The sequence below is a fragment of the Magallana gigas genome, chromosome 9 (assembly GCF_963853765.1).
Source record: "Magallana gigas chromosome 9, xbMagGiga1.1, whole genome shotgun sequence".
Taxonomy (NCBI): Eukaryota; Metazoa; Mollusca; class Bivalvia; order Ostreida; family Ostreidae; genus Magallana; species Magallana gigas.
The window spans coordinates 49,568,073-49,582,049 of NC_088861.1; the positions used below are offsets into that span (position 1 = coordinate 49,568,073).

Consider the following 13,977-nt stretch of genomic DNA (forward strand, 5'->3'; position numbering starts at 1 on the left):
AATCCATTATGTATGTTCATATAGTAAGAATGGAGGAGAGGGGGTTGTTACAGTATTTATAAATCGCAGTACAATTCTCTACTTTGCTTTAATAGATACGGATGAATTAAAACTACAATGTCAATTATTTCTTATCGATCTATACGTAGCAAACCTCAACGTACAGACTCGTCAGTGACAAATGATTATGTATAAACGGCATCGATCATAAGAAAAAAAAATAAAACTAGCTTAATTAAAATGTTTTCCTTGTGTCTAATATTTTCAGAAATTATTCTAAGTTTTAGAATGTTTGTACATGTATTTACCAGCGATAGATATTGAATCATTTGGTATATTTATCACCACCTAACAAAACCATATGGAATTACAATATGTTTTACCTCTAACTTAAACATGCTGTCCTGTTTTATTATACAAATATTTCGGACAGATATTCTTTACACCGACGAGTTCTCACTTGAAGTACTAACACACGTGTACTTGATAATTTCATAATTGAATTCCCGTTAGTCTTCATTAGGAGACTGACATATTTGCTAAATAACATTAAAAAAAAATACATTCACATGCAATGCATACAATGGATCTCCTATCATTAGATTCATGTATCAGATATAAATCAATTTGCTTGACAAATACTAATTCTATACATGATAATCAAAATGTAACGCATATTAACTCTTTCAAAATTTTATTTTTGTTCCTCCTAAAAGGAATTACCAGCTGGTATCGTTATGTACTAAATAACACTAAGTGGACGATTCAGTGGTTTCCTACAGTGTTAAAGATAAACATGTATTTTTTTTCTCAAAACGTATCTATTCATATCTATATTTATGCCCCCTTCCGGTCGTCTCGACTCTTCTCGATCTCTGAATATATAATAAAATTTTGTGCAGAATGGTAGTAAATACATATATATATATATATATATATATATATATATATATATATATATATATATATATATATATATATATATATATATATATATATATATATATATATATTGATTTGATTTGAACATGTTTTATTTTGCAAATATGTATTTACATAAATGGATTAGGCAGCAGACAGTGCCCATGTAAGCCTCATATTAACAGTCTTTCAAACGTAGACCGAGAAGTGGGATATATTTACCTCCCTTATTTTCAATACAGTCAATAGTGTCATGCCGTAAATTGGCATTTAATGTGTGGGTGTAAACACACAATTTCAAAAATGATGACTGTTGTAAATTTTGTATTAAGCATGTTAACATATATTAAGTAAAATAAAATTAAAAATAAAAACAAGACAATAGTATCATTACTGCACACGGAAGCCTCTGAATCTAAGTATTGATTTATTCAATTATCTATTTAATAATAATAATTGCTTATTATGTTTCATCTCTGCTTGTTATGTTACTTGATAAATACACACAGCTTTAGATATCCGTGTAACAGGTGCCCGTTCGAGAGAGCGAGTGCACTGCATGCACAGATCACAGCATCAAACACAGCTAGTAAATAATACAATAACAAAACACAACCCACAGACCTGGACTGCATTTTACAAACGATCTTACGACAATGCGTAAATATTCTAAGTCTTATGGAATTATATTTAATGAACAAAATTGAACAAACCATATTTAAACAACTATCATAATTTTATTTTACAGCCAAATAAAATATTGATTAGGTTGTGATTAACATTCATTAATTTGATTGTAAGTCATAAGTTTTTTTGTAAAACGCAGCCCTGCATTACACAAACACATGTAACTAGTTCCCGGATGTCGCACCACGTTACGTCATCTAACGCATGCTCAGCAACAGACACACAGTCAGTTGTTACGTCATCTGACACATCGCTCACGGACAGACACACGGCCAGTAGCAGGATACACAGGAGAAGTTAACCGGAAGTTGTCACTTTGCGGACAGATCGGCGGGACTTATTCAGCTGTATATACCAGGGGTGAGCTGTGATATTTATATATATATAGATGTACGTACAAGACGGGATTGACTATAGTTGTGGGAAAAGCCAGGTATCACTGACAACTCTTTTTAAATCTCATTATTCTCTCTCTCTCTCTCTCTCTCTCTCTCTCTCTCTCTCTCTCTTCAATATAACTTTCTTATATATTTTTTTTACCATATTTCTCTTTTCAATTGTTTTCGCTTTCTTACTTTACTTCTTCTCTCCATCTTTATCAAATATTTTTTATATGACTTTTCAATTAGAAGTACACAAATGCAACCCGCTCTCTTTGTTCAACGTATGCGAACAGTTTGATTAAGCTTACCGAATCAATTTATTATTTTTTCTAATATTCAAGTTCTTATAGAGGAGAAGTTGAGGTATGATTTAACATACAATCCTTGGACGCTTAAACACAAAAAACCATAATCTAGTCTCTGTCTCTGTCTCTCAGTAGAAATTTTAACTTTTTTGAAACACCCCACCCCTCTCTCTCCCTCTGTGGTTACTAGTAAAACCGACAGTAAAAATTATCACAGTTTTTGCTGGTTTTAGTGTCTTCGCCTGTGTTAATACTTCGGATCGATTTTGCAAAGTATAAAGTGACGGATAAACTTGAAAGTCCTTCTGAACTCAACAATTTAAACCTGCAATTATATTTACTTTTTCCTAGATGGACATTGGAAAGTTTAATTTTTAAACACGTGACCTTGTTGTAGATCTGTGTCGCATTAACACAGATTTAATGTGAATGATAACATGCAAAAGACATGGTCGGCTACCTATGTTTCATGTTAAAAAAATAAAGGGAAACCAATGATAACATACGCCAATACTATAACCCAACAAAGCAAAACACGGACATCTTAGATAAATAGATGTCACATTGGAGTGGGGGGTTCAATTATCACGCCTTACTGACGCTCGGGGTGAGGGAGTACGCTGATGAAAATGTCCACCTTCAGCTATAAATGATAGTGTTGGAAATGTTCATAAAATAATAGAGAGAGAGAGAGAGAGAGAGAGAGAGAGAGAGAGAGAGAGAGAGAGAGAGAGAGAGAGAGAGAGAGAGAGAGAGAGACTACCCCGTACACTATATATTCATAAACAACGAAATGAAAATTGGAGAGAAAAAAACAAATACAAAATGCAAATCAACACGTGATTAAATCCACGTTAGAAAAAGCACAGAGTAATTTCAACTTTACTTGTTGTGAAATAAAATTTTTAAAAAGGCACTCTGAAGATATTAGTGTCAAGTTTCATCTACAAGTCATGCCGAGTTAAATAGAAATTACATGTGATATTACTGTAAAGGCATTTCATGTAAAATTTAAATGAATTACAACTTGCTGTGGGTTTACTGAATATTGTCATTTTTTTCCCTTTTAAAGTTTGACCTAGATTCTATTGGTAAGTTTCGGCGCCCATGATAAGTAAACGTGATCATCCTTTATGGCGCTACAATCAATTCATTACAAAGGAAGATGGCATGGTCATACATATTGTGTAGTAACTGAAATAGCCATATTACACCCACATCCTGTCATTACATTTTTCGGATAAGATGTTTTGGAAAATGTCGTTCTTTTATTTTTGGTAAGTATTGTCAGTGCTTTGGGTGAAGTCTGCAGTCTGCAGTTTTGCTGTTGTTGTTTTTTAGTTTGTTTTTGTTTGTTTGGGATTTTGTTTATTTTTTTTTAATTTTTAATTATTGAGTTTTTAGGGGGAGGGCGTCGTAGTTAAAGCAATATACGCTGGGCTTTTTTTATTTATTTTGCCGTAAAAAGTTTGTAAGATAGATCTGTAAGTAACCTACATGTTCAAGATGTACAGATGAGATCAAAATAATTAATTCTATCCTAGTATAGATTACACAGATGTGTTATACAATACTAATTACGGTTTATTTAGGTATGCATTTCAATTGTAATTCACGAGAGCTTCACTTACACATAAACATTGCAGTTTGTGTTGATTTGAATAATCTGTCGGCATTTTTTTGTTAAATTGTAATTTAACTCTGAATTGACTAAAAATACAACTCTCTGTAAACTTTATAGCTACTGTATGTACAGGAAAGTCTTTTGTAAAATTTGATGTTTGAAGTACAACATTTTTTAATATTATATAGAGCTCTACTATATATCCTCCGCAGCATGTGACATGAAAAATCCCATTTGTATTTCTAATATCAAATCTTAGGAACAAACGACCGGAAACATATTTAAATATTATGCAAAACAATTTAGAAAAAAATCTAAATTTATCGATCCAAATCTATTCATAATCGGGTATTGTTTGTTTGTAAAATGTTGGTTTTCAATGACATATATAGTGAAAAGGAAAAAATGACAGACTTTTGGCATCTGGGTACATATATACCCTGCCAATTCAGACGTAGGGTGCATATAACTAAATTATGAACCTTGATGTCAAATGCAGGTCAGATCTTTCTAAATAGCCTCTTGACGACTTCACGCGTTTGTATTTATCTATAATTATGTCATTTTTTACACATTCAACTTTAGAAAGAAAGAAAAGTTTTACATTTAAATCATTATTCACACGCAGAGAAACATGCCGGACCATTTCTGTTCTCAAGCATACATTTTGACAGCTTCGATTAAATCAGTGTAATAACTGTTCAGCATTATGTTGGAAATTTTGGTCCTGACGGTTTTTGAACAAGTCCTTGGCACTAGCTTGCGATGCAATGATCGCTGTATAATGCCCTCTGTATGAAATTGACGTACTAATTCACTTGAACTGTGAATGTTTTATGAAATGACGCTGCAGAAAATCAGGTGACTTCAAACTGCAGACGACGCTTAGACAGTATGAATTCCTGAAAGTTCAAAATTATGAGCCGTATTTGAATGATATGTACAATATTTGTTTTCCGATAAAAAATATCGAATTTCTAAGTCAATCGAAAAAAAATTAGAGAAATTACAAATCATATTGAAAAAAAATGTTATATAAATATTCTTTTGCTCGAATAATTCTATTCCTACCCCAAAAAACAAACTGGGTTTTTTTCACGATTTTTGTTGTTTATGTTTTAATGTGCCCAAAACGAACACCATGACCATTAATAACTGGTTTCAAACGTTACAATAACAACTTTTTAAAAGTCCCAGACATCATAATCATTTCTTGGTAATTTAAGCCGGGTACAAGGATCTCGGAGTATAGACAGACGGATAATCTGACCTCTGGGGACAATGCATATCCACTACCTAAAGAATATAATACTCCGCCACTTTATATAAAAAAAAATATACATGTGTAAAATTCATTTGTCAAATAATTTTATTCGTACCTCTAATTGATTAATAGCTCTTTTTTTCTATACGTTTATTTTATCGTAGGGAAAAACCAAACCCCAAAGCCAATATCAACTTTTTCATCGGGTGACCATGACAATTTTTTAAAAGCCCCAGAAATCATATTCATTTCTTAGTAATTCAACCCGGGTTCAAGGAACTCAGGGTATAGACAGAACTGTAACCTGACCCCTTGGGACAATGCATGTCTACCTCCTAAATGATACAAATTGAATGCTCCGCCAATTTAAGACCTAGATATTTGTTTGTGAACAGGATTCGAAACTATTTTGCTGAACATTTGAGAAGGGGGGGGGGGTCAACAAAAAAATAAGATCTACCCTAAAAGAACTTGGTTCATTTGTTATCAAAATCGACCCCGTTCAAAATTTTATCACATATTTTTCAAACATAATCTAGGAAACACCTTTTGAGATTCAACTTATTATTTTATCCTAGCATTAATAGTTTTCAGTCAAAAGCTGTTGAAAAATACCATTATTTTTCGTGTCAGGTGCACAATACACGTCATGACGTCAATCTTTTTTATGATAATGTCGCAGGCATACAAAAAATGGACAGTACCCGGATTTGTATACTCGAGACAACTGGATAACTTTTTCATTTTACAATCATTTTTAATTTGCGTATTTACATTGTATCTTTATAGAAAATCATTTCAAATAACACAAATAGAAAATACCGGTAGACAATTATATCTTGTGTTGCACTCAGTCCTTTCGGGTTTTACGGATCGTACGCGTTTTATGTTTCTCCTTCGGTGAGATTATCGATGTGAACCATGATCTTTTAAGATATAATTCGTATAGCTATGAAATATCATTAAAATACACAAAAAAATCCTATTCTTAGCTTTGAAATTTGGACATTGTACTCTATATTTACAAAGAGCTCTCCTGCTTAAGGAAATAAATTTTGTGTTAAAATGTGCACGACCATCAAACCTTCTTAATTGTCTTATAGCGTAATAGTGTCAAGCTTTAAGAATAAGAATAAGACACAGAAATGTAGGAGAAACGTATAACATTGCGTTCTGCCTTAATCGTATATTCAGTTTCTTCTGCCAGCACTGATCGTGTAAACCTAGCTTACTGCTTTGTTAAGGTTTGCATTGACGCTATACTCCTCCAAGGTCAGCATTTAGAATTTTAAAAAACACCATCAAAATTAAATGGGAAAGGATTTAATTTCTGACAAAAGCGGAATGCTGTTGCTGATTGTTCATGTGTTCATAGACTGCTTTTTAAGATAATTAATCCCCATGCAGCAATAACGTTTTTTTTTTACTTTTTGTTTTTTGTTACAGAGGGTCGCAGGCATATTAACCAAGGATTTTTGAAACAGTTCAAGGCAAGAGCGAACAACCAGCTTAAACTTCCGACAATAGATGGATTTTAAATGGTGCCATTTGTCAGAAAATTTGTTGATTGCACTTTGAGTTATCAAGAGGCTAAAAAGTTATACCAGGGTATAGACGGCAGGGTGCGTTAGGCAAAATAAAAAGCGGCCTTAGTGACGAGAAAAGACGAGACGTCGCGTCTGTGTAAGTAGTAGTCGTCAGATATAACTGTGAGTCTTAACGGAAGAAGTGGTATCCATGAACCGGAAGTGGTTGTGTGAAACAAGTGCTTATGGGAATTTCAGGTATTAAGAAAATTGGTGGTATATGAGGACAGGAAGCTGTTAATGTAGACAAGAAGTGGTATTCTACTAAAACCGGAAGTGATTGTCTGAGATCAACATTTTCTTCGAAGAAGTAGTGTATTTTGTGGATACTTTCCAGCGTAAAGCTAAGGTAGAGCACTAAATCCCGTGAGATAGGATGTTATGGTCACTAACTGTGGTGTGTGGCAAAGGAAAGTTGTGACTCTACGGATACAGGTTTAGCATCTGTCGCAACTTCTGGTCTAAATACACTTCATTCATTAGATAGGATTTAATCCATCAAAACGAGGTGTGTTAGTAAAGCATTTTCGAATTCGCGAATTTTTTCATTTTTTTTATAAGTCTTGTTTTCTTGTTGCTTTTTTTTTAATTGTTTGTCTAGTTTTTCCTACCTTTACAGAAAGTGTTTTTGTTGTAATTTCAAAATAGAAAAATACAACTGTAAATAGAAGATGGCATACGATGACGTTTTTGAAGTGATTGGATCGTTTGGTCGCTACCAGAAGAAAATCTACGTGCTACAGACTCTCCCTATAGTGTTTACAGCAATACAGACATGTCTGTCCCTCTTCATATTATTTGCACCCGATCACAGGTAAATATTGCGATTAATACCTGACTTTATGAAATAAAGATCCACCAGTAGAAGGAAAAATAAATCATGATCATTAGTTATAAAATCAGGAAAGAGAAAATGAAGAATTTTTAGAAATTTCCTATTGTTTAATAAATTAAGATTAATTACAAAAACTTGTTAAATTTTCACTGAATACTAGTACATGTATCTGTAAATCAAAATCAAGGAAACTTTCCGGAATGTTTTAAAATATTATTGAAATACTAGTATGAGTAAACACAGAGTTAATTTAATAAATTAAAGGTGTTCCATACCGGATCTCCATAACGACACGTTCGCCATCCAGGGCCCCGCGCATGCGCACTTAGTAAACCAGTCAGTGCCCCTGGACATCCACATCCACTCCAGTATCGGCGAAGGAATCCGGTATTCCCGGTGTGAAATGTTTCATCATCACAACAACTCCACTCCTGATAGATCTCCCATTCACAACTCCAGCTTGTACTCGTTTGAATGTCGGCGCTGGGTGTTCGATAAGACGGAGTTCGACAGCACATTTGTCACACAGGTTTGTACGTATAGCTATAGGCCTTTGCTTTGCTGTATTGTTACTGTAACATGTGTATGTCAACTGTAATTCACTATTTAGCATTGTTCGTCCAAAAACAAAACATTGTACTAGCAAGTCCATTCTGAAGATTGTATATAAGTATTTGCAGTAAGAGTCAAATGTGAACATTTTTATGGTAGTACATGTCATGGGCGTCGGAACCGGGAGGGCTGGGGGAGGAAAAGGTGGGGGCGTAGTCCCCCACTTGTTTTGCAGAGTAAGACATTACTACCAGGCACGTAGCATTAGGGAGGGGCCAGCCTCAAGATAATCAATGAAGTATCAAAAGTGTCCACCCCCCCCCCCCCCCCATTTTTGGTAGCAGGTCAGAAATTGAAATAAAAGAAAGGAAATTATAAGAGTGATTTTGAAAATTGCAGTTATAGGTATACTGTGCATCATTATGGAAATTTCAAAAGAGGACACTTTTAATTTCAACAAAAATAGGATCATTATTTTTTAAAAATGCGATAATTTGTACAAAATTTAAATGTAATGTGAAGCAAATTTAATACACATTGCACGCGGGTCGTATTGTGACGTAGGCAAATTATGTTTAATTTGTTTAGCCAATAGAATGAGGCGTTACACCAAGAATTCAATTATTACAGGATAACCTAGTCTGTAGTAAGAAGTTACATCGAACACACGCTACAATGGCCTACATGGCTGGACTGACGGTCGGCTCGCTCGCCATTGGAATCCTGTCTGACTGGTAAAGGAGATACTTATATCTGGTTTTTGAAATGTTCGTCTCAATTAGAATAGATATAGTCAAGTGGCATTGTACTAAGATCACCTCCATCAAAACAATTTTATTGACATTTAAAGTCATTTATCCTTTACTTGAAATAAGCTAAGCCTAATTTTTTTTAAAACCTGACGTGTATGTGACCTTATTCAACTCAACCTTACTCAACTTGTAAATTTTCAAACTATTTGAACGTTTTTTGTTTTAAGGAATTTCATCTAGATGATCTAATATGACTGATAATGTCGCAGAAATTCTGCCATCCTTAACATATTATCTTCAGTATTCAGCTGAAGAATATCAAATGTCAAAGCTCAATATCCAAGGCATTATTTTTTTCTTCAATGAAATGTTTTATCAGCTACGGACGGAAGCGAGCTCTCTTAACGAGCACTGTATTATACATCGTGTCAAACGTATCTCTGACGTTTGTCACCAACTTCTGGGTCTTCACAACGCTTCGGTTCTTCTCGGGAATTTCCGTTGGTGGCCTGATTAGTACAGCATACGTTATGGGTATATATACATGTACTTATTCTTATAGACAAAAGTTTAGAATATCTAAAGAATACAGTTACCAATTTGAATGGCATTCTTCACAAACAGATGAAATCAGCAAGCCATTCTTACATGTACATGTTTCACTAAATTTGATTTCTTTTAACAGATTTGGAGTTGGTTGGACCCGATATGAGGATGTTAGCTGGGATGGTGTACATGCTGTTCTGGGGGTTCGGCGTGCTGCTGTTGGCAGGGGCAGCGTATTTCATCCGAGACTGGAGATATCTCAATCTCACATTGGCACTACCCACCGTCCTCTTCCTGTCCTATCATTGGTACAGGGCGGCTATCTTTGTTAATTGTTTCTCTTAATTAGGTCGTGTCGTTTTCCAAGGTCGCTTTTAGAACAATCAAACAATCAAGAAAATAAATTAAAAAGTACACAGTCAGGTGAATTCATAAACCTAAACCAATATTCATGGAAACTGATAAAAATTCAATTACTATTTATATTAACACAGTGTTTAAGTGGATGTACACTTTGTTTACTCAAAAGCAACAAAGGAAATGGTATTTTTGTGTCTGTGAAGAATAACTTAATTCTCTTTACGCAACTCCTATGGATGGTTCATTTTTGTAGGTTGGTGCCAGAATCCACTCGGTGGCTGGCCGTCCGTGGCAGAAGAGACGAAGCGGAGAAAATCCTGAGACACGCCGCCAAAATCAACAACCGGAAGTGCCCGGATCAAATCCTTGTTTTGGAGGATAAGGACACGAGTGTGGGTAGGGTGTCACTGCTGGCGCTCCGCTCCTCTCCCCTACTGATGGTCAGATGTATTGTCATCTGTCTGAACTGGTGAGTTGTATTTCTATTTTTTTCCTTCTAATTTATGTCACGGTGGAGCTGCGATATTCAGGCGATCCTAATGCGTCCATGAAAAAACATAACGCTGAGGTGCGCGCAGTAGAGTCTCCTACAGCAGCGCAACAACACAACGACTTATTCATTACATGTAGTTGGTGTTGGATCGTCAAGAACGCCATTCGACGGCGCCTACTATGAGCGCAAAGTACGCGCCAATGCCCTGCCTTCTGATAAACACACAGTAGAAAAAGAGAAGTGTTAGCTCCGTGGCAGCGCGGCAGCGTGTCCAGCACCACCATAATCGCAGGTAACGAAAGACGCAGTGATAAATCAATTGTACAGTTGCATGAAAACTCTTGGAGTCCTTTAGGATGTCACTGCGTCACAAGATTGTCCTGTGCACGCTGTCAGCGCATTCAGCACACAGAGAACGCGAGTTGAAAACTCCTAGCACGGCAAGAGCATTCGGGGATTAAGCAGTCATTTACAAGTAAAACTCCATGGAAAAGCAGTTTTGCACTAAGGAAGTTCCGTATATACGCTGCAGTCGCCATCACATCTTTTCCTTTAAAAAATTAATTCTTCAAATTATCTGAGTTTTCTTGCAATTTCACGGCGATTCCATAAATTTTATAGCGCCGTGAGAACAAAACATATGACCAGGCCTTAAAGGACATAACAAAACAAGACCATAATATTAATCTAACGTTTGATAACGATATTAAAATTAATTCATTTTAATAACATTGTTTATGTAAATCAATATAGTTTAACATCACTTTTTAAAAATGTTATCATTATGATGATGATGATGATGATGATGATGATGATGATGATTTCATTGATAAAAATGGTCATAAATAGTATGCTGATAATGATTATGATAATAAAGTGTTGTAGATGATGATGAAAAAGTTATTGTTTTTGATAATGATGTATGGATTTGATGATGATGATGATGATGATGATGATGATGATGATGATGATTACAGGTTGGTTGTTGCCATGGAGTTTAGCGGCCTGTCCCTGAACGTCAGTAACTTGGGGGGTGATGTCTACCTGAACTTTTTCCTGACCAGCCTCGCGGAGATCGTGGGCTTCCTGTTGTGTATCCCACTCCTTAATCGAGTCGGCAGGAAACCTGTCTACGTCGTCTCCCTACTGTCAGGGGGGATAGCGCTCGTGCTCACAATATTCCCCATTCTATATGGATCATCAGGTGAGAAACTATTGAGACGTAGCTCAATAATTAAATTGTTTTGAAAACGGTTCATGATTTAAGGGTTTCTTATGATAATCAAGATCAAACATGAAAAATAGAGGGGTGACACTATTCAATTTCACATTAATACGTCATATATAGAACTTTTGGTTTCATTATCGCACTGTCACTGTTTCTTTATCAAACAGATCTAGGATGGGTGACAGTGCTCTTGTCTCTCGTGGGTAAGGTTGGCTCCAGTGCTGCATTCGCTACAATTTTCCTGTACTCGGCAGAATTCTTCCCGACTGTCATCAGAAATTCAGCTCTGGGAGTCGCCAACTTCTGCGCGCGCACCGGTGGAATGATTGCCCCATACGTCGTCGATTTGGTACTTTTTCTGTCAAGTTTTTGTACCCTAACCTCATTGATTATATCCTTATTTTGCATGTCCGATACAATTTATTATGTTTATGATGTATGTACAGACATATATTTGAAATATTAACATTAATTTCTGAGAAAAGTTTGTTTGACAGGCCGCGAGGGTGTTCGGTGTGAGAAGTATAAGGAAAAGGTATTGGCTTGACAAGGAAGAAACTGAAGAAACTAAACAAAAGTGACTTGTTTCTATTTCAGCCAACTAGGCAAAGCCTCAGAAAAATATTAGCAGCCAAAGTGGGTTTAAAACAGATAATCTGTGGTGGATGACGTCACAAGTGTCAGCAATTATAATCCTTTATCTCTCTGGTAATCCACTTTTTCCATTTTCATTTTGACTGTATTGGTTTTCAGCATTTCTTTTCTTTGCTATTTAGACTTGAGGGTAAGACAAAGTTAGTTAGTCGGTATTGTTCTGACTACAGCGAGAAATCTGCCATTAAAGATGTGTGGGCTGCTTAGAAATCTAAGGAAACAAACTCCTGACCGTGTGAAAATGTTTGAGGGACGATATTGTATTTTATCTTCCTACAACCTACCTTACCTTAGGGTAAAGCTGCGGGTCGTCTGTCCCCGGATTACAAGATTTCTGGTTGTCTAGTCATAAAATTCAACTAATGATTATTGCAGGGCCAAGTGGTTAGCGGCGACGTGGGACGAGTTTTACCCATGTCCGTATTCGGAACATGCGCAGTTGTTGCAGGTCTACTTTCCCTTTTGCTTCCGGAAACTCTCAACCGGAGATTACCGGAAACCATCGAAGACACGATAGCATTTGATCGGTTGGTGTTGTTATAAATAGACTTTTGTTGAGTTAATTTCTTTACTTCAATTTTTCTGATAAAATTGTCATGATGTATACATTGAGTTTTCATTAATGTCTGTGACCTAACTAGTTTGCAAATTGGCAAGTGTTAAACAAGCCAGAGGAAAACCTTTCTCAGAAGCTATGTATCTAGATTGTACTTTGTTCAAAGTACGAGCTGGGATCCGTTAATTATTTTTATTTATTTTCATAATTGATGTAGATTAATGTATTCATACACGGAATAAAATATTCTGGAAAAATAAAATAAAGAGCTAGGAAAGATTTTTATTCCAATGGAGGGGACAAATTACCGGGGTATTGGTTAATGTTATTGATAAAAATTTAAATTTTTGCATAAAGAAAATTACACATATCGTTCAATTGTTCATACTGTGAAACATTAAATGTAGTTTAAAGAAGAAAACTTGAGATATAGAAATATGGTATTAGTGTTCGAACAAGCCTTGTGCCTCTCCATCATGTGTTTCTTCTCGTTTTAGGTCAGGTAGGATGTCAAGAAATATTGAAATGGATATAGTAGCAAGACAGCCTCTGAATGGACCATCAGAAAAAGAAGAAAATGTCACTTGATTAAGAACACAGGAATAGAAAAAAATACTATTCCATTGTATACATATATTTGTATGAAGCTTGAATGAAGAAATGTGCCAGTTTTCTTTATGCTTTACAGATTTTGTTTTAGATTTTATAAACTGAATTATGCTAGAGAGAGAGAGAGAGAGAGAGAGAGAGAGAGAGAGAGAGAGAGAGAGAGAGAGAGAGAGAGAGAGAGAGAGAGAGAGATAAAATATGGCAGATAGAAAGTTTTATTTCAAAAAATGTATGCCTATATAGTTTATTAAAAATGTTATTTACCGGTATACATATATTGAGATAGTTTTATATTTTTATTTGATCGATATATTTCGTTTTTATATTGATGTTTTCATTTCTCTGTTATAAATTCATCAAAAGAGATCATTTGTTATTTACATGTTTATTTACATTGTTTACAAAATAAATATATCTAAAATCGAACTATAGAAAATGTTATTGATGTTTCTGTGTTTCATTATCTTTTTTTAAAAATGATAACAAACTGTTGTCCCAAAGCCTTGAAAAAAACATAAAAGTACCCTCTGTGTCAACGAAATCATGTACTATAATGTATACTTTATAACATCGTTTCAAGGCATTTTTTTGATCAATTCACCTTGTTCGTTAAGTTTGTGTG

The 13,977-nt window shown here is 35.0% G+C and overlaps 1 protein-coding gene across 3 annotated transcripts; it reads left to right on the forward strand.

Annotated features, from left to right (window-relative positions):
- The first annotated feature begins 1,858 nt into the window (after window positions 1-1,858).
- Window positions 1,859-13,758, forward strand: LOC105331460 (organic cation transporter protein). 3 transcript variants are annotated; one of them, XM_066070911.1, is made up of 12 exons: window positions 1,859-2,041; window positions 6,631-7,278; window positions 7,419-7,584; window positions 7,870-8,134; window positions 8,788-8,891; window positions 9,289-9,443; window positions 9,595-9,763; window positions 10,069-10,284; window positions 11,286-11,512; window positions 11,704-11,885; window positions 12,566-12,717; window positions 13,244-13,758. In XM_066070911.1, the coding sequence occupies exons 3-12, from the start codon at window positions 7,442-7,444 to the stop codon at window positions 13,332-13,334; spliced, it is 1,704 nt and encodes a 567-aa protein (XP_065926983.1). In that variant the 5' UTR covers window positions 1,859-2,041; window positions 6,631-7,278; window positions 7,419-7,441; the 3' UTR covers window positions 13,335-13,758. The 3 variants fall into 3 exon arrangements, with proteins under 3 accessions (XP_065926983.1, XP_065926984.1, XP_019924166.3); XM_066070912.1 differs by lacking the exon at window positions 13,244-13,758 and adding an exon at window positions 12,134-12,244 and having other exon boundaries at window positions 1,860-2,041; window positions 12,566-12,703; XM_020068607.3 differs by lacking the exon at window positions 1,859-2,041 and adding an exon at window positions 3,410-3,573.
- Window positions 13,759-13,977: the final 219 nt, after the last annotated feature.